This window comes from Somniosus microcephalus, chromosome 17 (assembly GCF_052327205.1).
Source record: "Somniosus microcephalus isolate GS21.2 chromosome 17, FLI_Smic_1.0, whole genome shotgun sequence".
Classification (NCBI taxonomy): domain Eukaryota; kingdom Metazoa; phylum Chordata; class Chondrichthyes; order Squaliformes; family Somniosidae; genus Somniosus; species Somniosus microcephalus.
Window position 1 is genome coordinate 17,591,975 of NC_141003.1, and position 26,641 is coordinate 17,618,615.

At 45.1% G+C, this 26,641-nt stretch overlaps 1 protein-coding gene across 7 annotated transcripts in view; it reads left to right on the forward strand.

The window, feature by feature from the left end:
* The window catches only part of sox5 (SRY-box transcription factor 5), a 334,975-nt gene that overhangs the window by 292,730 nt on the left and 15,604 nt on the right, over nt 1-26,641 (forward strand). For all 7 annotated transcript variants that reach the window (XM_086009986.1, XM_086009988.1, XM_086009989.1 and 4 more), the window contains 2 exons: nt 10,899-11,013; nt 15,106-15,279. In XM_086009986.1, the coding sequence (XP_085866112.1) occupies nt 10,899-11,013; nt 15,106-15,279 (289 nt within the window). The remainder of the gene's footprint in view (nt 1-10,898; nt 11,014-15,105; nt 15,280-26,641) is intronic.

Here is a 26,641-nt window from a genome sequence, read left to right on the forward strand (position 1 = left end):
AACTACACAATGAGCTTTATTAAATTACTTGCATTCCAAAAAAACGCCATTGTGGATAAAGGAATATTGAATAACATCCCTAGTATCAATACAATCTCGGCACTCAGTCAGATTGAGTCAAGGCTAATGGTGCCAGTGAATTTTGAGCAAAAGTCTCACTGACGCAGTAGCAGCCCCTAGCTCTGCAGAAGTTCCATTCGATGCGGGTGATGTGCCCTACTTCACATGGCTACTGTGTGCAGTGCAAAGCACCTAGCTCATTATCGAGTTTTTTCTTCATTGACTTTGGAACTAAGTGAAATGGCAAGATACAGCACTGCTTCATAGAATCCATCACACCAAAGCCTCTCTCACAAACAAAAACCTCATTCCCTGACGTCGGAGAATTCTGCTTAGGTGTCAGCCGTGGCTCAGTGGCAGCACTCTCACCTCTGAGACAGAAGGTTGTGGGTTCAAGTCCCACTCCAAAGAGTTGAGCACAAAATCCACGCTGACACTCCAGCGCAGTACTGAGGGAGTGCTGCACTGTCAGAGGTGCCGTCTTTCAGATGAGACGTTAAAACGAGGTCCCATCTGCGCTCTCAGGTGGACATAGGCGATCCCACGGAGCTTTGACGAAGAGCAGGGGAGCTCTCCCCAGTGTCCTGGCCAATATTTATCCCTCAACCAACATCACTAAAACAGACTATCTGGTCATTATCACATTGCTGTTTGTGGGATCTTGCTGTGTGAAAATTAACTGCATTTCCTACAAATGACTACCCTTCAAAAGTACTTAATTGGCTGTGAAGCGCTTTGGGACATCCTTAGGTCGTGAAAGACGCTTTAGAAATGCAAGTCTTTCTAAAGACACACATGAGCCATTAAATGCTAGTCAAGTATTTCAACTGGAATTTGTTTACAATGTGCAATAAGAATTGTTTCTTTCCCTTCTCCTGTCTGCGTCTAGCCTTTTGATTTGCCCTCGGTTTTGCTATTTAGCTAGCATTTTAGTCTGAATGCTCCGGTACTTAAAGGATTCGCGACAGCCCCAGGAAATCCCGTATTGTTCTCCCCCCCGAAAAAAAATCCCTCTGTTGCACTCCTTGAATAATCAGTAGGACTGTTGGGATTTTTGATCCACTGTTTACCTGACCTGTGTGTCTGCCGAGCAGATTGTAATTAAAAGCACGCACAAACATTCCCTCAGTGACTCGGGGTTAATTTAAGTCAGTGCACATCTATGCACAATAAAAGTAAATCTGACTGTACATGATACCAACAAACTCAACATGACTTCCTCGGAGGATATGGTCTGAATGGCAGCCAAGTTCTGTTATATTTTTTCAGACTAAGTTGCTTCAGGCAATAGGATGGCCCATTAGAGACGAGAGCCTCAGAAATCCATGTGACGCGATCCCAGTCTCTTCAGGTGAAACCCTTCTGGAATTTTCCCCATGAAGCCAGCTTTTGTCCACCAATGGCGGGGGGAGGGCGCTGCCCAGACCCCAAGTTGTCTCCTTCGCCTCCCCTCCTTTCCCCACTCCCTGCCATTTAAGGGTAAGATAAAGATAGTTTCTTCTGTCTGGAACCCTTCCCCCATTTCCTCTTGGTAGGGACTACTTCCACCCATTTAGAGTGCTACGTCGAATGAGCCAGGGAAGCGGGAGTTCCTGGCATAGGGAAATCCCGCCTGCCCTTGCCCACCCCCATCCCTCTCCTCCCGGCTCTGCCTCCCGGCAGCATTTGCCTCTTTCAGCGCAACTGCTTGCCTGCCATTGTTCCGCTGCATGAACCGGCACCCTACCTGCTCTGTGCTCCTACGAGAAAAAGGACCGGCCTTTACATCGCACATTGCGCAGAGCAAGATCCCACAAACAGCAGTTACGATGAATGATTAGTTAATCTGCTTGTGGTGGTCTTGGTTGAGGGAGGATTATGGGCTGTGATGCTGGGAGAACTCAGGTGCCAAATGTTCACTCACAGGGTGACAGAATTGCGAAGTCATTCACCGGTGTAAAAAGAAAGGCTTGCATTTCAACGGTGCCTCTCATGACCTCAGGACGTCCCAAAACGCTTTACAACCAATGAAGTACTTTTGAAGTGTAGTCACTGTTGTAATGTAGGAAGCACAGCTACCAATTTCTGCACAGCAAGCTCCCACAAAGAACAATGACCAGATAATCTGTTTTAATGATGTTGGTTGAGGGATAAATATTGGCCAGGACACTGGGGGGAACTCCCCTGCTCTTCTTCGAAATGGTGTGGAGATGCCGGTGTTGGACTGGGGTGGACAAATGTAAGAAGTCACACAACACCAGGTTATAGTCCAACAGCTTTATTTGAAATCACAAGCTTTCGGAGCGCTGCTCCTTCGTCAGGTGAAGTGGAGAGATGCATAAAGACACAGCTTATATAGTCAGAGAATAATGCAAGATGATTACAGGTAATCTTTCTAACTGCCATTTATCACACCTCAGCAGAGAGATAATCACAGCAATCAAAGGTGTGAATGGTGTCCAAACAGGTCAGTCAGGAAAACATTACATCAAAGAACAATGAGGTGGGGTCACAAGGGGTCAAATGTTGCAGATGCTGGGGTCTGTATGAGAAACAAAAAAGAGACAAAAAAACATTTTTTTTTTGCTGGAAATCACAGATGCGGCCGGACCTGCTGTGATTTCCAGCAAAAAAAAAGTTTTTTTGTCTGTTTTTTGTTTTTCATACAGACCCCAGCATCTGCAACATTTGACCCCTTGTGACCCCACCTCATTGTTCTTTGATGTAATGTTTTCCTGACTGACCTGTTTGGACACCATTCACACCTTTGATTGCTGTGATTATCTCTCTGCCGAGGCGTGATAAATGGCAGTTAGAAAGATTACCTGTAATCATCTGGCATTATTCTCTGACTATATAAGCTGTGTCTTTATGCATCTCTCCACTTCACCTGACGAAGGAGCAGCGCTCCGAAAGCTTGTGATTTCAAATAAAACTGTTGGACTATAATCTGGTGTTGTGTGACTTCTTACACTTCTTCGAAATAGCACCATGAGATCTTTAACTGCACGGGCAGGCAGGACCTCGGTTTAAAGTCATATTGGAACGACGGCTCCTCCAACTGTGCAACATTCCCTCAGCGCTGCACTGAAAAGTCAGCCAAGATGCTGTTGGAGGGCTTGAACCCACGACCTTATGACGCAAGAGTGTAATCAATTGAGATGGGATTTTCTTTGCGCTATATCACATATATATATTTTCTTCTTTTATTATCCACACTTTTTGTTTTTTCTTCCCTCCCTTCAGCTGTTCTTCATTCTGCCAGCACAATTCACACCCCATCTAGAGCTATCCTTTGTTCCTTAACCTGTCCCATTACCACCTCCTCTCGCCTTGAATATCTCTTAATGTCTCTCAATGTCTCTTAATCTCTCCTGCTTTCTATCCTATCGCTGACCTTCCCTTTTGTTCTTTCATCCCCTCCCCCTTTTCCCAGCCCCCAAACTTGCTTTCCATTTCCTGCTTTTTTTCCAGTTCTAACGAAGGGTCATCGACCTCTGTTTCTCTCTCCACCGATGCTGCCCTGACCTGCTGAGTTTTTCCAGCATTTCCTGTTGTATTTTCTTTGCGCTGGACTAGGTGCGGGGAACCATACCTCACTGGAGGTGGGGCAGGTAGACAGATCACATGTATTATTAATAGCGCGACCAGCAAATGCCTTTTCGGCTGACTCTTGCAGGAATCGACTTCCTCCTTGGTGAACGTACAAAGATGTTGTGTAGCATTTTAGCAAAATAGCTTCGTCAGTTCTTCAAAGAGAGGTTATTGTTGAAAATGGTTTCTCTTAATTTTTTTCAATATTATCAGAAAGCCTTTAACTGGCAAAGATGAAAGTTGTAGCCTGTCTTTTATGGTCTGCTTATGACTAGGTACAGAAATCTTAACAATGGTAAAACACTGTCTGTTGATTGAAAGTCTGTCATTATGACATCCTGATTGCCTTCTTGTTAGCTTGTTTCTTAAAGTGATCCATTCACATAAGGGTGCCACTTCTAAGTTAAATTAAAGGGTTGAAATTGACCTGGAATTAGCAAATTGTTAGGAAAGGCTCCTGGCACTTTAATTAAAATATTTAATTATAGAAGGATTCACTCACTTAATGTACCACACATAGGAGTTTTGTTTAAATATATGCACTTTGTATGGTGCACAAGGAATATCCTATTATGAGGCCTGTCAGACTTTTCTATTACTGATGTTCAAATGATATGTGGCGTACACAAATAGAAGTGCTTTGTTTCATTGGCATGGAGAAATTGCATGCCCAAGCTTAATGGGTATATTTTTTCATTTATCCTCGGGGCGTCACTGACAAGGCCGACATTTATTGCCCATCCCCAGTTGCCCATGAGAAGGTGGTGGTGGGCCTTCTTCATGAACCGCTGCAGTCCTTGTGGTGAAGTTTCTCCCACAGCGCTGTTAGGTAGAGAGTTCCAGGTTTTTTGACCCAGTGAGGATGAAGGAATGACCGATACATGTCCAAGTTAGGATGGAGAGTGACTTGGAGGTGATGGTGTTCCCATGCACCTGCTGCCCTTGACCTTCCAGGTGGTGGAGCTCGCTGGTTTGGGAGGTGCTACCGATGAAGCCTTGGCGAGTCGCTGCAGTGCATCCCGTAGAAAGTGCACACTGCAGCCACGGTGCACCGATGATGGAGGGACTGGATGTTTAGACTATTGCACTGTATTCCCATGTGGTTCTTGTTAAATAAGTGTCAGAGTCAAAATCTTTGGGGGGGAAAAAAGCATGGACTGCAGATGTTTGTCTGGAATACTGGCAACCTTGTCTCTTGTGTTGGCGATCAGTGGGAGACCATGAAGTAGCGGAATATATCTTCCAGTGGGATGAGCTGATTGAAGTTAAGAGCAAACGCTACACAACATTCAGTTATACTGGACTCAGATTTGCTCTAAAACATAAGATTCTGAATCCATGTTATGAGGCAGGTAATGGAGCAATCTCTCTTGCTATAAACGTTTCAACAGATTTTTATTAACAACATGGATTTTTTTTTGAGAGTTAATTAAGATCTGTGCCGTGTAGCTTTCATTAAACACAACCTAGCTAACCATCAAGAGGCTCACCATATTAACTGACGCTGCAACCACTCAAAGAATGACACTTTTATACAAAGCTCAGAAGGTCAAAATCTCCCAGTAAATAAATATTCACTGATCACTTTTAGGCTCTTTATGCAACATCACGATTTGATATAAAGATTGATTAATTTTGCAAATCAATGCTTCAACATTATCCACTTTTTTTAGATCTTGATTATTTATGTCAAGGTTTTTATCCCAATCTTATCGGGGTCTAAATTCAACATTGTTCTGGCCGTTTCATGGGCATAACGCGGGTGTACCGACGACAGCTTTAGCTGTGTGACAGCACGGGGGCCCGGACCCCTGCTGGAATTGTCAAGTCCTTTTTAGATGGCCCTGGCAACCGCCGGAAATGAGTGCAGGTCTCATTTTAATAGGGAAATGAGGGCCCTGCGCCCGTTCCATGACCCATCCATGGAATCTGTCTGCCAGGAGCGGGGCAGACGTCGGGCCTGGTTCCACTCGCCGTTACCTGGTCTACAAGCGGCCTAACCAGCGGTCCTTGAAGGGACCGCCACCAGAAGAATTTTAAGTCATTCATCCTACTTGCCTTGACGTGGAGCCGGGAGGAACAGGAGTGCTCGATCCCGGCTGCACCGCGTTACTGTGGGCTGCCTCGGAATTCAGCCCCACATCCCATTCCCCATCGCCTCGCCCGCCCCCACCAGCCCTCCCCAGACTTCCTGAAGGCCGCAGCTGGCGAGGCAAGCAGCTCAAGATGGATCGGGCCACAGGAGCGAGCTGCCTCTGGAAGCGTGCTGGCTCGCCCTAACAAGTGGAATGAGGCCTCTGGATGAATTTAAGATGGTTCTTGGGACTCCAGGTTTGGTTGTGTGCTGGCAGCATACCACCAGTTATGCACCCAGAAACAGGCCCTAAAACGCTCCAGTAGATGTGCGAGGATTTTCTGGAAATTCTCCAGAAAAAAGATGCTTATAAAGAAATGATTAAAAAAAAATGAGCTGCTGTTCAGATATTCAGTACAATGCTGGCGAAGACTGTAGAATTATTTGCTACTGATGTTATTAAATCAAAAACTCTGGAAATATAGATTGGCGGATATAAACTGAGGGAGTGCTGCACTGTCTGAGATGCCGTCTTTCGGATGACGATAAACTGTGGCCCTGTCTGCCCTCCCAGGTGGATGTAAATGATCCCGTGGCACTATTTTGAAGAAGAGCAGGGGAGTTCTCCCTGGTGTCCTGGCCAATATTTACAGGAACCTCTCGTTTAAACGGCACCTATATATCCAGAATTCTCTATTAACCAGCAAAATTCATACTCCGAAAACAACACCCCAATAACCGGAAATGTTGCCGAGTCCGAGTCTCCCGCGGTGGCCGAGTTAGTCAGTGGGGGTAGTTCTCCAAACTGCCGCTACTCGGCTTCTTGGCGCTGTCGGAAGTCCGAACACCTCAATAACAGGAGTCTGACTCTCCCACGCTGCCGGTAGTCTCTTCCGATTAAAGAGTTATGGGTTACCCTCAACTGGCAGTACTGCACTTAATCAAGCATCTTCCACCATCCATTTAACACAACATTCTGTAGGTGAGTACCCAACTACTGTATACTGCACATTTCTTGATTTTTTAAATTTTTGTTTGTTAAAAATAGCCTCGGTAGATAACCCTCTCCGTCATCCGGAATTTTTAATCAACCGGCAACACGCCGGTCCCGTCGGTGCCGGATACCCAAGAGTTTCCTGTATCAACCAACATCACTAAAACAGATTATCTGGGCATCTATCTCATTGCTGTTTGTGGGACTTTGCTGAGTGCAAATTGACTTATATTTGCATTTCAAAAGTAATTAATTGGTTGTAGAGTGCTTTGGGTCGTCCTAAGGTTGTGATAAGATGCTATATAAATTTGCAAGTTCTTTTGTTTCTTATTTGTGCCTATAGTCACCGTATATCAAATCAGATATTGAACTATTCCACACCTCTAAGATATCGCAGTGTCTGCTTTGAAATTTATACACCACTATCGTGTAAATAACCCGAATGCTTTAGATAATTTAGGACTAAATTTCCTTTATTTCTTTTTTAAGAAGTATTGGCCTTATAAATATTTAAAACCAACCTGTGTCTGAGGAGTTAAATTATTAAGATGCGATTGAATTATTGATGCATCGATAAACTACTGTCATTTTTTTAACCCTTTTATTGCAAAGGATTTCTTTGATTATTTAAAATTCAAAGATTATTTTCAATAGGAATGAATGGACTGACCATTTTGGTTCTGGTCAGTAAAAGAAGGGCGAGATTCCTTAGACAGAATGCTGTTCAATTTGAATAGTAGCTGGTAGGACTCGGAGAATCACAGCGTAATGCTGATAAAGAGCTGTGTTTTTTTTTAAATAACCTGACTTTATAAATAAAACACGATGAACTGCATATTAATGAAATGTTTATCATCTTCCCCACTCTGACAGCACTTGTCACTTCCCCTTACAGTATGCACAGATCATTTTGTATTGTCCATTAAAAAAGAAAACATTTATTTTTATCGCTCTTGTCTCTCCATTTATTTGCCTGCCATCTGGCAGGGTGGGATCATTAAAAGCATGTCGAAAGAATGTTACCTAAAAGCATGTGTAAGTTCCAATTCAGCAACAGGGTTTTTCTTTCCCCAGGTATTAATGGTAATTTCCCTTCATTCTCTGAACTCACAATTAGAGGAATGCGACTGTCGGAATCTGAATTTCAGCCGCACAGCCTGTGTCTGTAATCATTTCCTTAAATAGCTAACAGTGAAGGAGAATAGTAACAGGATTGAAAGTGGCATTTGATGATTATTTGTTATCTTTCCCTCTTGTATTTATGCTCACCAGTAGACTCTGCAGCATTCAGCCCTTCCGACCAGGGTTTGATATACAATACATTATCCACGGGGGGACAATTTTAACCTAACCTGTGGGATCGGGTGGAACGCTGGATTTGTACCACAGAAGCACAGAAACCCCACAGTGCAGATAGAGGCCATTTCGGCCCATCGAGCCTGCACCGACACATATCCCACCCGATCCCCGTAACCCCTACACCAACACATATCCCACCCTATCCCTGTAACCCCACGTATTTAATCCCCCTAACACTAAGGGTTAATTTATCATAGCCAATCAACCTAACCCACACATCTTTGGACTGTGGGAGGAAACCGGAGCACCCGGAGGAAACCCACGCAAACACGGGGAGAATGTGCAAACTCCACACAGACAGTCACCCGAGGCCGGATTCGAACCCGGGTCCCTGGCGCTGTGAGGCAACAGTGCTAACCACTATGCCACTGTGCTGCCGATATGACTCCTCATTGACTACTCCCCAGCATCTGGCTGAGGCTGAACCACACTGTTCGCAACCTTGGTGTCATATTTGACTCCGAAATGAGCTTCCGACCACATATCCGCAGCATAACTAAGACCGCCTGTTTCCACCTCCGTAACATCGCTCATCTTCGCCCCTGCCTCAGCTCATCCGCTGTTGAAACCCTCATCCATGCCTTTGTTACCTCTAGACTTGACTATTCCAACACACTCCTGGCCGGCCTCCCACGTTCTACCCTACGTAAACTTGAGCTCATCCAAAACCCAGCTGCCCGTGTCCTAACTTGCACCAAGTCCCGTTCGCCCATCACCCCTGTGCTCGCTGACCTACATTGGCTCCCGGTTAAGCAGCGCCTCGATTTCAAAATTCTCATCCTTGTTTTCAAATCGCTCCATGGCCTCGCCCCTCCCTATCTCTGTAATCTCCTCTAGCCCCACAACCCCCCGAGATATCTGCACTCCTCTAATTCTGCCCTCTTGAGCATCCCTGATTATAATCGCTCAACCATTGGTAGCCGTGCCTTCAGCTGCCTAGGCCCTAAGCTCTTGAATTCTCTGCCTAAACCTCTCCGCCTCTCTACCTCTCTTTTCTCCTTTAAGACACTCCTTAAAACCTACCTCTTCTGTCCTAATTTCTTATGTGGCTTGGTGTCAATTTTTTGTCTTATAACACTTCTGTGAAGCGCCTTGGGACGTTTTACTATGTTAAAGGTGCTATATAAATACAAGTTGTTGTTGTTGATGGTGACCTCAGTGGAGACTAAAATCGGGTGTAGTGTAAAACAAGTATTGCACCAGATCCCGCAGGCTTCCCTCCTGTCAAGTTAGGTTAAAATTGCCCCCAATGGAATGCTTGAACTACTCCAAGTCCGGCCTCTTGCCCACCGCAATTTCAATTGCTCCACCATTGAAGGCCGTGCCTTCAGCTGCCTAGGCTCGAAGTTCTGGAATTCCCTCCCTTAGCCTTTCTGCCTCTCTACCTCTCTCTCCTCCTTTAAGACGTGTCTTAAAAACTACCTCTTTGACCACCTCGCCTAATATCTCCTTGTGTGGCTCGGTGTCAAATTTTGTCTGGTAACGCTCCTTGTGAAGCGCCTTGTTGTTGTTGTTGTTGCTTGGTTTGTTAACAGTGGGGGTCTGGTGGAATATACAAGGGGTGATTTTGCGAGGTGAGGTTCTTGGTGCAGTGTCTTCCTTGACACGAGTATAAACCGGGGATAGTGTTCCAACAATTCAAGGCCCGGTTCCATCATCTAGGGAGACGGTGCTGAGAGAGGAGCCTTGGCCAAAATCCCCTGGCAGTATTGGATGAACATCAGACGGCTCCTCTTAGCATTTCATAATTGGTCACAATGTTTAATACAGCACGGCCAAACTTATGCGTTATCAAAGAACTCTCTGAGGACTGAGATTCAACACGTGCTTGTCATTTCTGTGGGCTTTCTGTGAATTTTGCACTGAAAAGCTTTGCTAAAGAAAAGATGTTGAAATAAGACATTAAAAACTATTTTAAAAAAGTTATATGACATTATACAAACACAGGTCAGTTTGCAAAAGAATTCATAATAGACATCTGCAAAACGGACTTTATGCAAATTACTTTGACAAGCGGCAGTGGGGAAAAATGTATCGAAAGAAATGAAAACTGATTGAATATTAGGAGCAACTATGGTTTGCCATGATGTCCAAACTATTGAATATTATTATATTTTTTGCGTCCATAGTTTGTCTTTCCTGAGCACAATTTATGGGTTGGCGTCAGATAAAGTGACCATGAAAGCTGCTGGACTATTGTAAAAATCCAACTGGTTCACTGATGTCCTTCAGGGGAGGGAACCTGCTGTCCTGACCCAGTCTGGCCAACGTGTGGCTCTGGTCACACTAGATGGTTGGCGCTAAATTCCTCCTTCGGCCCTAGCAAGCCACTCAGTCGTCGGGGCAACGAGGGATGGGCAATAAATGCAGCCTTGACGATGCTGCCTGACATGAATCAGTCATTCATGAAAGAAAGACTTATGTAATAATACTGAGCGGCCTGCGGGTGGCGCTGTCCAGGGAGAGTATAAATACTCGGGCACGGGCCCAGCTTGCGCAGGACATTCTTAACAGGAACTAGTGAAGGACACAACTAGACCTCCATGTTGTAAAACAGTTGATTAAAGCTTTGTTTAATGCTTAGACCAAGTGCCTAGTAGTTTTCTTATGTCACTGCTTACATGCCAAGAATAAATAAATAATCGAAAAAAAATATATAAAGGCACATCCAGTTTTATTATTCAAGGTGTCACTTACTTAAAATGTAGCTAAAAGGAGAAGGAAATTTAGTCGCGACAGAACAAACTCTTTTGGTTCTCAATATGTACTAGAAAACTGTGGCTTCTATGATTCAGACACCACATTTTTTGGTTATGAGTGGGCATTTCTCCTTTACAGGTACACGAGAAAACTTCATTGGAAAGTCTCGCCCAGCATCTGACTGAGAAGCGACCAGAAGATGGGAAGTTTGGGCATGCAATGGTGGATTTTAACATGGGTGGGGAATCAGATGGTTAGTACTCTTTTTTTACTCTTTCATTCATTTTAATGGTCTTACCACTTCGGTTTAAAAATCGCGTGTTTTGATCTTGCCTGAAAGATGCAGATTTTATGCTGCAGCCTTTCTGTCATCAGTGCCACAGTAGAAAATATGGTTTTCTAGTAATTTATGAAGAGGCGAGATTTCTCCTATTAGATAGAATGGCAAAATTGCTGCTTAAAGGGAAGTTTTAAACCTTCATTATACATCAGCATACGTGAGTACCACGGGAGAATAGCAAATAATGAGAAGAAATGAGGTCTAAAGCCCAGCACAGCATCAGTGCAGCTTCATGCTTCAGTACTGATTTACAAGATGACCAGAATTAAGCAGGTATATGTAACTGCACTGGAAATGGGAAAAACATACAGCACACTTTATTTATTGAACTAGAAGCAAACGATAATTGCTCAGCTGTTATTGAGATTTGCAGGAACCAATTAGCAGTATAGTAACGGCCAGAATAGAGACCCTGTGACTTAAGATAGATTGTAACAGGAGGTGGAAAGTGCTTTTGCCCTTTAGATGTGATACCGGCCCGTCAGAAGACAACTGCGGAATATACGCTGCATCTGTCATCGACCAGAATTCAACAGGGACATAATTATAAGTGGATGTTATAGGGAATTGAGTAGATTTGCACAGGCTGTGAAGCCAAAGGTGGACAACATATAGGTAGTACATCTGAGAATGCAGATAGGAGAAGCTAAGACCTACCAGGAAAGGAGTTGTACCTATCAGGAAATGAGTTGTACCTCTCAGGAAAGGAGTTATACCTATCAGGAAAGGAGTTATACCTATCAGGAAAGGAGTTATACCTACCAGGAAAGGAGTTATACAGTACCTCTCAGGAAAGGAGTTATACCTATCAGGAAAGAAGTTGTACCTATCAGGAAAGGATGAAAGGCGACCTAATGGAGATCTTTAAAATTATGAAAGGTTTTGATAGAGTAGACATAGAGAGAGTGTTTCCACTTGTAGGGAAGAGCAAAACTAGAGGCCATCAATGTAAGATAGTCACCAAGAAATCAAATAGGGAATTCAGAAGAAACTTCTTTACCCAGAAAGTGATGAGAATGTGGAACACGCTACCACAAGGAATAGTTGAGGCGAATAGTATAGATGCATTTAAGGGGAAGTTAGATAAGCACGTGAGGTAGAAGGGAATAGAGGGTTATGCTGATAGAGTTAGATGAGGAAGAATGGAGGAGGCGCAAGTGGAGCATAAACTGGTTGGGCTGAATGGCCTGTTGTAGAGTATGTGTAATTCTATGTAAGACGTAGGGGTCGGGGAAGAATGGGAAATCATTATAATGATGTGTACTGTATATACTTGAAGAAGGGGAAGATCATCATCATTATCACCATCATCAGTTGACTATCGTCAAAGCTCCTTTGATCATCCCTGACAACTCTTCAAGGTAGGGGCTTGAACCCTGGTGTTGTGTTTGGGACTGTCCACGATGGCTCTTCAAGGTAGGGGCTTGAACCCTGGTGTTGTGTTTGGGACTGTCCACGATGGCTCTTCAAGGTAGGGGCTTGAACCCTGGTGTTGTGTTTGGGACTGTCCATGATGGCTCTTCAAGGTAGGGGCTTGAACCCTGGTGTTGTGTTTGGGACTGTCCATGATGGCTCTTCAAGGTAGGGGCTTGAACCCTGGTGTTGTGTTTGGGACTGTCCACGTTGGTGTTTGCGACTGTCCACGTTGGCTCGTCAAGGTAGGGGCTTGAACCCTGGTGTTGTGTTTGGGACTGTCCACGATGGCTCTTCAAGGTAGGGGCTTGAACCCTGGTGTTGTGTTTGGGACTGTCCACGATGGCTCTTCAAGGTAGGGGCTTGAACCCTGGTGTTGTGTTTGGGACTGTCCATGATGGCTCTTCTGTTGATTTGTTCTGTACTGCAGCTCCGTCACTTGCAGGTTGTGGATGCCATTGGCCAAATCAAGGATGAACTCAACTGCCTCTTGGTGGCATTTCCTCCATCGAGGGTGCCACTGACCATCCTCCAGACACTCACCACTAGCACGTTCTGGAGGTGGCCGGGTTAATTAACCAGCACCCAGCATTGACCAGTACTGCCTACGGTCATTATGGTCGCAGGTTTTAAGGAAGCCTAATGCCTCTATTGTATAGGCGTAGCCAGTGTGAAGGAAGTGAATTAAACAGCATTGCCTTACCAGCCAGGTCGCACGAACCAGGATGGAAAGAAAGTGCATGAATACTAGAAATTGGGAATAAAACAGATAACATTGGAAGTACGTAGCAGAATCATTGGCATTTGAAAAGAGGAAGGTCAGGTTAGCATATCCTTCATCCCTTCATCAGACCTAGTTGTACAAACCCTTGCCCCTGTCAGCATCAGATTGGTTTCCTCTGAAGTTCAGGGTGCTGCTCTAACTGTATGTGTATTGTGGAGGAAACCGGAGCACCTAGTGTATGTCTATTTTACCTGGCTGTACATGCATTGAATCAACTTAATGGTCTAAGTCTACTAGCCCAGTAAGACTTGGATCGGTGCCAGGAAGTACAGTTTCAGTGCCTGTCATGACATGACATGCATTAGCTTCTGGGAGTCTGTGCTGACGGGATTATTTTTGTTCTTGGGATGTGGGCAACACTGGCAAGTCCGTAGTCATTGCACATGCCTAGTTTCCCTGTGAAGGTAGTGGTGGGCCATCTCCTTGAACCGCTCCAGTCCTTGTGGTGTTGGTGCTCCCACAACGGTGTTGGTTAGGGAATTCCACGATATTGATCCAGCAAGGACTGGAATGTCCGGCTATTATTTATGAACAATAATGAGATATAACTTCAGAGGTGATTGATTGCTGGATGTTAGTGTATACATATAATGAATGTTGGCATTCAAGTCTCTCCATGGCCTCGCCCCTCCCTATCTCTGTAACCTCTTCCAGCCCTACAACCCTCTGAGAACTCTGGCCTCTTGTTCATCCCCCAATTCCTTATCCTCACCATTGGGTGGCCACGCCTTCAGCCATCTAGGCCCAAAGCTCTGGAATTCCCTCCCTAAACCTCTCCGCCTCTCCACCGCTCTCCCCTCCTTTAAGACACTCCTCAAAACCTACCTCTTTTTTCACCTGTCCTAATGTTTCCTTCTTTGGCTTGGTGTCAATTTTTGTCTGATTTACGCTCCTGTGAAGTGCCTTGGGACATTTTAACACCTTAAAGACACAATATATATATATAAACATAAGTTGTTGTTGAATGAAAGTATTTGTATTAACATTTCTGAGAGGTTTTTGGACTTGTAAAAATAAGAGAAATCCCGATGAGCAATTTTCAAAACTTTTTCACATTCTATTATAACTTGAAACAAACAAACTGTCTAGTTTAATCCCATAAGATTATATCTATTTTATATCTGTAACGTGGAAAAGAGTAATATCTCAATTCTCTGTGCATTTGTGTCCAAATATGTTAGCTTCAATCTCAAAACTGAGATTTCTATATCCATCTGCAGAATTACCAGATGAATAGGGATGGAGATATTTGCATTCAAATAAATGGTGGTCAACAGTTTCATTTAGGAAAGAAAGAAACAACTTGCATTTATATAGCGCCTTTCACGTCCTCGGAATATCCCAAAAGCACTTCATAGCCAATGAATTAATTTTAAAGTGTAGTTGCTGTTGTTTTGTAAGATTCCCTTCACTCCATCATTGGTGGCCGTGCCTTCAGCTGCCTAGGCCCTAAACTCTGGAATTCCCGCCCTAAAACCCTCGGCCTCTCGACCTCTCTCTCCTCCTTTAAGACGCCACTTAATACCTACCTCCTTGACCAAGCTTTGAGGCCACTGTCCTAATATCAACTTCTGTAGCTCAGCGCCAAATTCTGTCTGATAACGCTCCTGTGAAGTGCCTTGGGACATTTTTACTATGTTAAAAATGCTGTATAAATGCAAGCTGCTGCTGTTGCAAATGCAGCAACCAATTTGCACGCAGCAAGGTCCCCACAAACAACAATGAGACAAATGACCAGATCATCTGTTAGAAAAATGCAAAATCGTAAAATAAAAGCACATGGCGTTAACCATTCCTTGTTCCGGCAGGAAATGCGGGCGTATCAGAGCCCCGGATCTATCGGGAAGCTCGAGGCCGGAGCAGTAACGAGCCTCACATCAAGCGGCCAATGAATGCCTTTATGGTTTGGGCCAAGGACGAGAGGCGAAAGATTCTTCAGGCCTTCCCCGACATGCACAACTCCAACATCAGTAAGATTCTGGGTAAGCATCCATCTTGATTGGCTAGCATCCTACTGAGCCTGTGTCTTGGGTGTTTGTCTTCATATTTCTTTTTATAGAAACAACAATCGTTTACATTCCTGGCAGCATTTGATCAAACTGGGATGACAGTAATATGCCAAAGATCATGACCATTTTTGCTTAATAGTTTGTAATTAAATACAGTACTTAGCAACACTGAGACTGAAGTTTCGTTGTCAGGTAGGAGAATGTAAGCTATGTGTAGATGTGATTAATTAATAAGTGTGAAGAAAAACAACATCCCTCAGAAGACAAAAGGCAGCCTGAATCGTTAAGATGATAATGTCCGTGTAATTCGTCCTGACAGTCTGACAGATAACAACCATGTAATTCTTTTTGTGAGTCACTTATTCTTTGACTTTGCTAAATTAAATTACAATTTTTCAGTAAGAAACAGCCTCCTTAATGTCAAAATAGAGATAACTTGCCCAGCAGCTGAAGAACTGTAGGTAATGTTCGTTTTAATTATTACCCTTAGCTTTTTAAAGGGGTGTTTTAATTAGGAATTTTTGGCTTGATGCTGTATGTAAAGGGGGGATGAGTGGGGGGGGGTGGGGGACTTTGAACGTACCAACAACAGTGGGGGCTGGAGGAGTCCACAGTGAGCATTTTTGAGCGCAGTTTAATGTGTACAATAGCTCGAAAACCAACCAATATATGAAGATTGCAATGGATTTCCATAACTGGCACTATTTTCTTTTATTTCGTTGAGTGCTTCATTCTCTCTTCTTAAGGTATCTGACTGCCTTTCTGTGCTCTCGGGTAACACGCCTAGACATCCAAAGGCCCAGGCAGCTGAACTACTTCCAGGCGTGTGCCGTTGCCATTTTGTACGCGGTTACTCGGAAGTCTGCTGGGTTGACTCTCCCTCCTGATTTTCCCACCCTCACTGTGTGGAAAGTGATTGGCCTTAGCCCAGCACGCTGGGACAGCTGAGACTGGAGCACAGCATATGGTGGATTAGGAGCTCAGACTATCTCCTCCTATCTCTCTCTCTCTCTCTCTCTCGCTCTCTCTCTGCTACCCGGCTGTTGCTATTTTCAATGGTTCTCCTCTGATTAGGATGTATTTTTAAGGCACCGTGCTACTCGGCAAATATTGCTGCGTTATTAAAGACGTGTGATCACGGCCTTCCTCAATGGCTCAACGTGTTGAAGGTGCCGGGTTCTGTTTCCAGTTGGTGTTGGGTTGGCTGATAGGGACGATGAAATTGGCCACCGCTGGCCTCAGCACCCCAAGGGAGGGGTGAGGGGCATCATCCAGGTGTGCGGATGTCAGCTGAGGACAGGGTCGGCCTGTCCCGTGGTGCCCACCACAGTGAAAGCGTATGCATGATTAATGAAGTAACTGAGGTGTGCAGTGATTGTGGAAGGCTATCCCAGCGAGGACCAAGCAGCTTCAGGAGATAGATGGGGAGAATTGGGTGCTTTTAAACAACTGCAAATACTCCTTTTATAGGTGTAGGTGTTTGGTTTTGTTTTGGACAGTGAGATCCGCTGGCTATTGAGTCAGGAACACACCGCAGCCTGATAGTCACGAGTGGCGTCTGGTGGGCCCACCCCAAAAATGACCTTTACCTATTGGGTATTTGGTGACTGAATAAAACTGCATCTATTATCTCCGGCAGGAAGCTTTCATCGTTTTATTTACAGTCGGAAGAAAATGATCACACAGTTTGTTTTCTCTTACATTGATAGTCAGTTAAAAGTAAGCAAGACCGGAGGAAAGAAAGGGAATGTATTATTGCATTACAGGCTCTGAGAAATCAGCGTTGAATTATTACTGAATAATGTAGTGAAGTTTTCTGATGATGTATTATTCCTTCTGAGTGAATAGCAAAGTGTTGTTTGATCTCATGGAGACTGTTTTCTCATATTCAGAGATATATTTAGATACAGAGCTAGTGTTGTGTGAAAAACAGGAAGCTTTTCTTTCAACCTGTGTGAAATAATGTTTAATAAAAATAATGCTTTGCGTTATTTTTGTGTCTCCCGCATGGATTTTTTGCGAGCAATTTCTCGGGATTTCCAATCGTGTCCAATGTCGCGGGCTCCAGCTTGAGTCCCATCGGGTGCGGTGCGAGCCACTGCGACCGGTTTTAACTCGTTTCCACCCCACCCCCGTCGATGACGGGAGGGAGAGCAGTCAAACTGGGGGACCAGCTCCATTTTGAAAAGGGGCCTACCGCTGGCCGTCCAAAGAGCCCGTTGTTTCAGGCGGTGGACCTCAGTTGATGTGCCCTAGGACCCCGATCGCTATTTTGGGCCTGAACTGGTCAGAGCCTGCGCTGGACACACTCCGATCAGTTCCATGGGCAATGGAGCCGAAGAGGCCCAGCCAAAGGTAAGTTTTGGAATTGTATTTGGTGGGGCCGGGAGGAGCAAGGCCCCACAAAAACAATCTGGGCCACTGCCGCCCCAGGACCACTGCCCTCCAGGACTGCGACCCCCCCCCCAAGCCCCCATGCACCTACCTCAATTGAGGCCAAAGTGTCCTGATATTGCTCAGCCCTAATCCGGCGAGCTGCATCGCAACACCCATGGCTCTGTCGGGGACGGATGCGCTCTGTCGGTTGGTCGCCCAAAAGACTCCCCTGAGTATGAGAAAATCCATCTCCCTCTTTCCTTCTAATTGACCTCATGAGGCAGTTGCCATTCGCGAGTGAAGTTAATAAATAGAAAAGAATTAGCATTTCTAAAGCACCTTTCACAGACTCAAAGTGCTTCACAACCAATCAAGTATTTTTGAAGTGTAGTCACTGTTGTAATGTAGGAAACGCGGCAGCCAAATAGCACACAGCAAGATCCCACAAACAGCAATGTGATAATGACCAGATCATCTGTTTTAGTGATGTTGGTTGAGGGATAAATGCTGGCCAGGACACCGGGGAGAATTCCCCCTGCTCGTCTTCGAAATAATGTCGTGGGATTTGTTACATCCACTTGAGAGGGCAGATGGGGCCTTGGTTTAACATCTCATCCGAAAGATGGCACCTCCGACAGTGCAGCACTCCCTCAGCACTGCACTGGGCATGTCAGCCGAGATTATGCACTGAAGTCTCTGGAGTGGGACTTGAACTCACGACCTTCTGACTCAGAGGCGAGAGCGCTGACACTGAGCCACAGCTGACACCTTATTTAAAAAAAAATTTTTTTAATTCATTGATGGGATGTGGGCGTCGCTGGCTAGGCCTGCATTTAGTGCCCATCCCTAATTGCCCTTGAGAAGATGGTGGTGAGCCGCCTTCTTGAACCGTTGCAGTCCACATGGTGTAGGTACACCCACAATGCTGTTAGGAAGGGAGTGCCAGGATTTTGGCCCAGCGACAGTGAAGGAACGGCGATACAGGTCCAAGTCAGGATGGTGTGTGGCTTGGAGGGGAACTTGTAGGTGGTGATGTTCACATGCGTCTGCTGCCCTTGTCCTTCTAAGTGGTAGAGGTCGCGGGTTTGGAAGGTGCTGTTGAAGGAGCTTTGGCGAGTTGCTGCAGTGTATCTTGTAGATGGTACACACTGCAGCCACAGTGTGCCAGTGGTGGAGGGAGTGAATGTTGAAGGTGGTGGATGGAGTGCCAATCAAGCGGGCTGCTTTATCCTGAATGGTGTTGAGCTTCTTGAGTGTTGTTGGAGCTGCACTCATCCAGCCAAGTGGAGAGTATTCCATCACACTCCTGACTTGTGCCGTGTAGATGGTGGAAAGGCTTTGGGGAGTCAGGAGGTGAGACACTCGCCGCAGAATTCCCAGCCTCTGGCCTGCTCTTGTAGCCACAGTATTTATATGACTGGTCCAGTTCAGTTTCTGATCAATGGTAACCCCCAGGATGTTGATAGTGGGGGATTCAGCGATGGTAATGCCATTGAATGTCAAGGGGAGATGGTTAGAGTCTCGCTTGTTGGAGATGGTCATTGCCTGGCACTTGTGTGGTGCGAATGTTACTTGCCACTTGTCAGCCCAAGTCTGAATGTTGTCCAGGTCTTGCTGCATATGGACACGGACTGCGTCAGTATCTGATGAGTCTCGAATGGTGCTGAACAGTGTGCAATCATCAGCGAACATCCCCACTTCTGACCTTATGATGGAGGGAAGGTCATTGATGAAACAGCTGAAGATGGTTGGGCCTAGAACACTGCCCTGAGGAACTCCTGCAGTGATGTCATGTGATTGAGATGAATGACCTCCAACAACCACAGCGAACTTCCTTTGTGCTAGGTATGATTCCAACCAATGGAGAGTTTTCCCCTTGATTCCCATTGACTTCAGTTTTGCTAGGGCTCCTTGATGCCACACTCGATCAAATGCTGCCTTGATGTCAAGGGCAGTCACTCTCCCCTCACCTCTTGAGTTCAGCTCTTTTGTCCATGTTTGGACCAAGGCTGTAATGAGGTCAGGAGCTGAGTGGCCCTGGCGGAACCCAAACTGGGCGTCAGTTAGCAGGTTATTGCTGAGTAAGTGCCGCTTGATAGCACTGTCGACGACACCTTCCATCACTTTGCTGATGATTGAGAGTAATTGGCCAGGTCGGATTTGTCCTGCTTTTTGTAGACAGGACATACTTGGGCAATTTTCCACATTGCCGGGTAGATTCCAGTGTTGTAGCTGTACTGGAACAGCTTGGCTAGGGGCGCAGCTAGTTCTGGAGCACAAGTCTTCAGTACTATTGCCGGAATGTTGTCAGGGCCCACAGCCTTTGCAGTATCCAGTGTCTTCAGCCTTATAATAGACAATTGAACAATAAACTAATATATTTATAAAAATATTGACTGTGCTTGAGAACTCTAGCAGGAACTATTGACCCAAATTGAGAAGAGCATGTTAAAATCCCTGAAGCCAAAATCAATATTTGTATTATTACACCACTGGGTTTAAATATATTTATTTCTTCCTTGCTTTTTAAAACATTATTTGTGCTCCCACCTTTCTTTAGGGCAGCGGTGTTCAAATTTTGCCTTCTTGGGTCGTGTAGGTGTTTGCTATGAAGCCTGGGGCCCCGTATAATGTCCGAATCCCTGTTCCTATTAATTTGCATATATCTCAAGTTGCTGATATGAACAGATGTCGATGTTCTGTTTCAGGAATTACCTACCCAACAGCCATTTCCATAACTTCAGGGCACCACATTGCAGCAACAGGCCAGTAAGTAAGAGATACAGATACTGAGAGGCCTGGGTTGCCAGAGTTCAGGGGTCACATGTGGCCCCAGAGCCGTAGTTTGCAAACCCTTGTTTGCGGTCGCTCTGGACCATGAACCATTCTTTAGCTGAGAGGACAGGTAGGCGGCACTCCTACTGGATATCTCCGGGAGCAGATATTAGAAAGAGCATTCCAGAGTGAAACGCCCTCCCACCTTTCCCTCTTTCTCCTTATAGCAGCATGGACAAGAAGTTGAATTCCTATTGTGAGGAATTACGGTCATGAGGCTTCGACCTACCTCTCTCTTGAGCCATAGCAGGTTGGAGCGCCACAACAGACTTTTGGACGTAGCAAGTATGAGAGGAACGCCAGGCACAAGGAACAAAGGTGCTGAATGTTTCGACCCGCTGTCATTAATGGTGAACTCCCAACACAGAAGCGCAGCGTGTTTTTTTAAACCACTTGACAGCTCAGGCCTTAACATTCAGCCGCACCCCAAAGTACCTCAGGAAAGCTTTTCATCAATTCTCCATAAGCCACCGCCTTGAGCCTTTTTTGTGACAGGCGACGGTCCACAGTTTGACTGACCACTTGACCTCACCCGCTGAAGCCCACTGGGCAGTCAGCAGGAAATAGTGTGTGGCCGTTCAGCGAGTCGGCCAATCGCAGTAACGTATCAGTGTGCGGCCTCGTTGTTCTGTAGGCAATTTCCCCACTTGGAAAATATTGGCAGCTGCACCATACATGCAAAGTTAGGACCTGTTGGTCTCGGTACATTCAGCCTTTGTTTAGGTGTCCAGGTACGTCGCTTCAATTTGGGAGAGTGTAGAATACCCTGCAGACTACTGTATAGAGGATCAGCAACAGTCAAGAGGTATAGTCTCTGTTTTCAGAAGGTTCGCAGTTGAGATCAGATAGTATTGAATTGCATGAGCCCAAGGAGGCAGCTAAGTGTATTCCAAAAGCAACATTATAACACGACAAACTGCAACTAATGTCAGCAATAATGGAGTAGAACAATGAAGCGGCAAACTGGTTTATTGTGCAAAGCAGTGCATGTGTTAGGCTGACATTTTGCACGGACTCTCGAGGTTTCAGCTGACATTTTAAAATGCTTCGAAGGATTTCTTAATATACAAACAAAATTTTGTCTTAATACATTATTCTGAGATGGCTCTTGACCAAAGGAATACATTTGATGTTCCACTGCTTCTTTTAGTGTGCATAGATTACAAATCTTCCCGGGACGACGCAGGAGTTGAAGTTCGATACTGGATAGATAAGATTTTCTCATGGAGTGACAGCGCTTTGAGAGCTGATGTCAAACTATGAAATGGCCTTTTTTTTAGTGTAGTAAATAGTGACGCCAATTTGTGCTTTTAATCATTTTGTTCTTTCTGCATTGTCTTTTGCTGTTTGGTGTTCTTACTGCATGCTCCATGGCTTCGCCCCTCCCTAACTCCGTAACCTCCTTCAGCCCTACAATCCTCTGAGGATTCTGTGTTCCTCCAACTCAGGCCTCTTCCTTCACTCCACCATTGGTGGCCGTGCCTTCAGCTGCCGAGGCCCTAAGCTCTGGAATTCCCTCCCTAAACCTCTCTATATCTCTCCACCTCTCTCTCCCCTCCCTTAAGGCACTCCTTAAAACCTGCCTCTTTGACCAAGCTTTTGGTCACCTGTCCTAACGTCTCCTTATGTGGCTCGGTGTGAAAATCTGTCTGATAACGCTCCTGCGAAGTGCCTTGGGACCTTTGACTATGTTAATGGTGCTATACAAACACAAGTTCTTGTTGCCATGTAACTCATATTATAAAACTATATGACGTTTATCCCCAAAATTGAGAAAAATAGCTGATAAAGGAGACTATATGAAAAAAAATCGATTAAATTATGACTAGAAGCAACAGCAGTTCAAAGAGGGTATTATGAAAGCACAATGTGCCATTATTCATTGGTGGTTCATAAAAACCATCTTGTGGCAAAACTGAAGGAGCTTTTCCCCCAAAAAACTGAAAAGAGGTTAAATTCACTCGGTACAAAAAGGAGAATGTCTTTTGAATTTAATTGCTTCAGTGTTAATCTTTATATTTTTGATCGTCCTTTAAAAAAAATCAGTGTTGGTCCATTTGTTCATTTCCCTTTTTGTTGTGAGCGTGTAATAGGGAACGAGCAGAGTCAAACAAAAGGGTCACTGTTGTAGCTCTGGCAGTTCGGATGGTAGGAAGAGGGGCAGCTGTGTGCTTACAGAGGTAGGCCTCATCGAACGAGACCTTATGAAGCAGTGATCTCATTGAGGGGCTCGAATACTGCTCGCAGACATCATCCGAAGCCTGAGAGGAGAGTGCTGCCTGATGCTGATTGTGCTGCCTGCTACAGATTGGAGAGTGGGCGAGGAGCACTTTTTGTGTTGCTTTCAGTCTATTCGTTTGGTCACGTTGGACAGTGACAGTCAGCACGCTTCGTAAAGTCGATATTTAATGTCTTTCGTGCCGAAGGAGTGTGACACGATCGCTCCAACCTTTTCTCAAGTTGATTTTAATCCTCAGATGATTGCCCAAGAAAATATTAATTATAAAGAATCATTAGTAGCTTTTCTTTTTGCCAACATCCTTTTTATTTATTTCTGTCTATGCTGCTGCTTTGTGTATATATTTATGAAAGTGTCGCGTTCTGGGCAAGTTTGGAGGAGTCGCTGAGCTGACAGTGTGAAGGAGCTGAATTACCATTCGAAATTCAAATAACAGGGTGGCTGAAGCCCCCTGAGGTGATGGCGATGAGGGGAGTCCCACTATCTGCGGTGATGCTCCTGCTTAGGTGGTGCTTATAGTACACTGCATTCCTCCAATTCTGGCCTCTTGTGCATCCCCGATTTTAATCCATTCACCATTGGCGGCCGTGCCTTCAGCTGCCTGGGCCCTAAGCTCTGGGACTCCCTCCCCACCTCTCTATATAGAAACATAGAAACATAGAAGATAGGAGCAGGAGTAGGCCATTCGGCCCCTCGAGCCTGCTCTGCCTTTCAATGCGATCATGGCTGATCATCCAAATTCAGTACTCTGTCCCTGCTTTCTCCCCATATCCCTTGATCCCTTTAGCCTTAAGAAATATATCCAACTCCTTCTTGAATATATTTAATGAATTGGCCTCTACTGCCTTCTGTGGTAGAGAATTCCACAGGTTCACCACTCTCTGGGTGAAGAAATTCCTCCTCATCTCTGTCCTAAATCGCTTACCCCTTATCCTTAGACTGTGACCCCTAGTTGTGGACTCCCCGACCATCGGGAACATCCTTCCTGCATCTAGTCTGTCTAGTCCTGTTAGAATTTTATAAGTTTCAATGAGATCACCTCTCATTCTTCTAAACTCCAGCGAGTACAAGCCCAATCGACCCAATCTCTCCTCATACGTCATTCCTGCCATCCCAGGTATCAGCCTGGTGAATCTTCGCTGCACTCCTTCCATGGCAAGAACTTCCTTCCTCAGATAAGGCGACCAAAACTGCACACAATACTCAAGGTGTGGTCTCACCAAGGCCCTGTACAACTGCAGCAAGACATCCTTGTTCCTGTACTCAAACCCTCTCGCTACGAAGGCCAACATACCATTTGCCTTCTTAACCGCCTGCTGCACCTGCATGCTTACCTTCAGTGACTGGTGCACAAGGACGCCCAGGTCTCGTTGCACTTCCCCTTCTCCCAATCTATTGCCATTCAGATAATAATCTGTCTTCCTGTTTTTGACACCAAAGTGGATAACCTTGCATTTATCCACATTATATTGCATCTGCCATGCTTCTGCCCAATCACCCAACCTGTCCAAATCATACTGGAGTTTCTCGGCATCCTCCTCACAGCACACACGCCCACCCAGCTTTGTGTCGTCTGCAAACTTGGAGATATTACATCCAATTCCCTCGTCCAGATCATTAATATATATTGTGAATAGCTGGGGTCCAAGGACCGATCCCTGCGGTACCCCACTAGTCACTGCCTGCCACTCGGAAGAAGACCCGTTTATTCCAACTCTTTGCTTCCTGTCTGCCAACCAGTTCTCTATACAAGTCAGTACCTTGCCCCCAATCCCTTTCTCCTCCTTTAAGATGTTCCTTAAAATCTTCCTCTTTGATCCAGCTTTTGGTCACCTGTCCTAATATCTCCTTATGTGGCTCAGCCTCAGTTGTTTTGTCTGATTATATTGCCATAAAGTGCCATGGGACGTTTTACTAGTTGCTGTTGTTGCTGTCTGCTTGTTTTGGCATTAACCCTACTTTTGGTGTAATTACCATAAACTCGCATTTACCAAAGATAATTAATCAAAGCCTTATAGATAATCCACATCGACTAAAACATCAATTAAAGCAATTACTAAAATCAGTCAACCTGCAACTTTTTATGTACTAACCGCAGATGTTAAAGGCACATTTGAAATTGGATTTAAACTTTCCCTCCGTTACAGAGATGTGTAATCACAAACCTGCCCCATGTATTATTATGCATATAAAAGTGTGATGATTTACAGAATGACTGAGATTCATTATGATTGACCGTGAAACAATAATAAAGGTCCATTCGGATTTTTAAGCCACTCTAACTTTTACAAACGACCGCCATTACGTTGCTTCTCATCCATTGCAAAGTGTGTGTGCGTTCGTGTTGTGTGAGGACAATGACAGGGCTTGGTTGGCTCAGTTGTGATGCCCCAATAGATGAACAGCCTGTTAATGTTCACCTGCCCATGAAGAATGGCCACTTGGACGAAGGACCGAGGGTGACCAGTGATATAGGAACATACAAAATTCACAGGCAGGAAAATTCCTCTCCGGCCCCCTCAAGCGATCAAAACCAGTCCAGGAGATCACACGTACCAAGTGTTATCGATAAAGTCAATTTATCTTCAGTATGATGCCATCTCAGCCAGGAATCGGTCCAACTCCCTCCTGAAGGCAGAGTCAGCAGCCACTGCACCAGCCGGCGACGCACCCCAGAGGTTCACTACTCCCTGGGGAAAGAAGAACCGGCCAACATCCAGTCTATTCCTACTCTGACGTTAGTTTAAACTCATATCTTCTGGTGACCATGGCATAAGAAATAGGAGCAGGAATCGGCCATTTCATCCATCGAGCCTGCTCCACCATTCAATAAGATCAGGGCTGATCTTCTACCTCATCTCCACTTTCCTGCACTATCCCCATATCCCTTGATTCCTTTAATATTCAAAAATCTATTGATCTCTGTCCTGAATATACTCAACGACTGAGCCTCCACAGCCCTCTGGGGGAGAGAATTCCAAAGATTCATCACCCTCTGTGTGAAGAAATTTCTCCTCATCTCAGTCCTAAATGGCTGACCCCTTATTCTAAGACTGTGACCCCTGGTTCTAGACTCCCCAGCCAGGGGAAACATCCTCCCTGCATCGACCCTGTCAAGCCCTGTAAGAATTTTGTATGTTTCAATGAGATCACCTCTCATTCTTCTAAACTCCAGACAATGTAGGCCTAGTCTACTCAATCTCTCCTCATAGGACAATCCCCCCACCCCAAGAACCAGTCTGGTGAACCTTCGTTGCACTCCCTCTATGGCAAGTATATCCTTACTTAGGTAAGGAGACCAAAACTGTACACAATACTCTAGGTGTAGTCTCACCAGGGCCCTATATAATTGCAGCAAGACGTCTTTACTCTTATACTCAAATCCTCTTGTAATAAAGGCCAACATACCATTTGCTTTCCTAATTGCTTGTTGTACCTGCATGTTAACTGGCACCATGACCAGAGTCAAAGCATTTTTAGGGGAGGGGAGGAGAGGAGAAGATTGGAGGGAAAAATATTTAAAAGGATTAGAACATATATCAAGCCAACTTCACACTATGCAGCTATTCTAATCAATTATCTGCCTCGTATCAAGCCACCTCTATGCAGATACAGCAACAAAAAGAGGACCCAGATGATTAAGGCATAGCAAATTTGCCACAACACTACAGAAAGTGAGTGTGCAGGTCCGAGGGCCACCTTGTACTGATGTGGAGGGTTTGGGTTGTGCAGCTGGGGTAGTGTGCAATCAGTTTACCTCTGAGAGTTGAATTTGAATCCAGCTCCGAATGATGGATAGAAGACCTGTCTGCCTTTCTGAAATCAGTTTGGGGAACCACAATCTGCTTCCTGGTGAGTGTTCACAATATATTCACAATATTCACA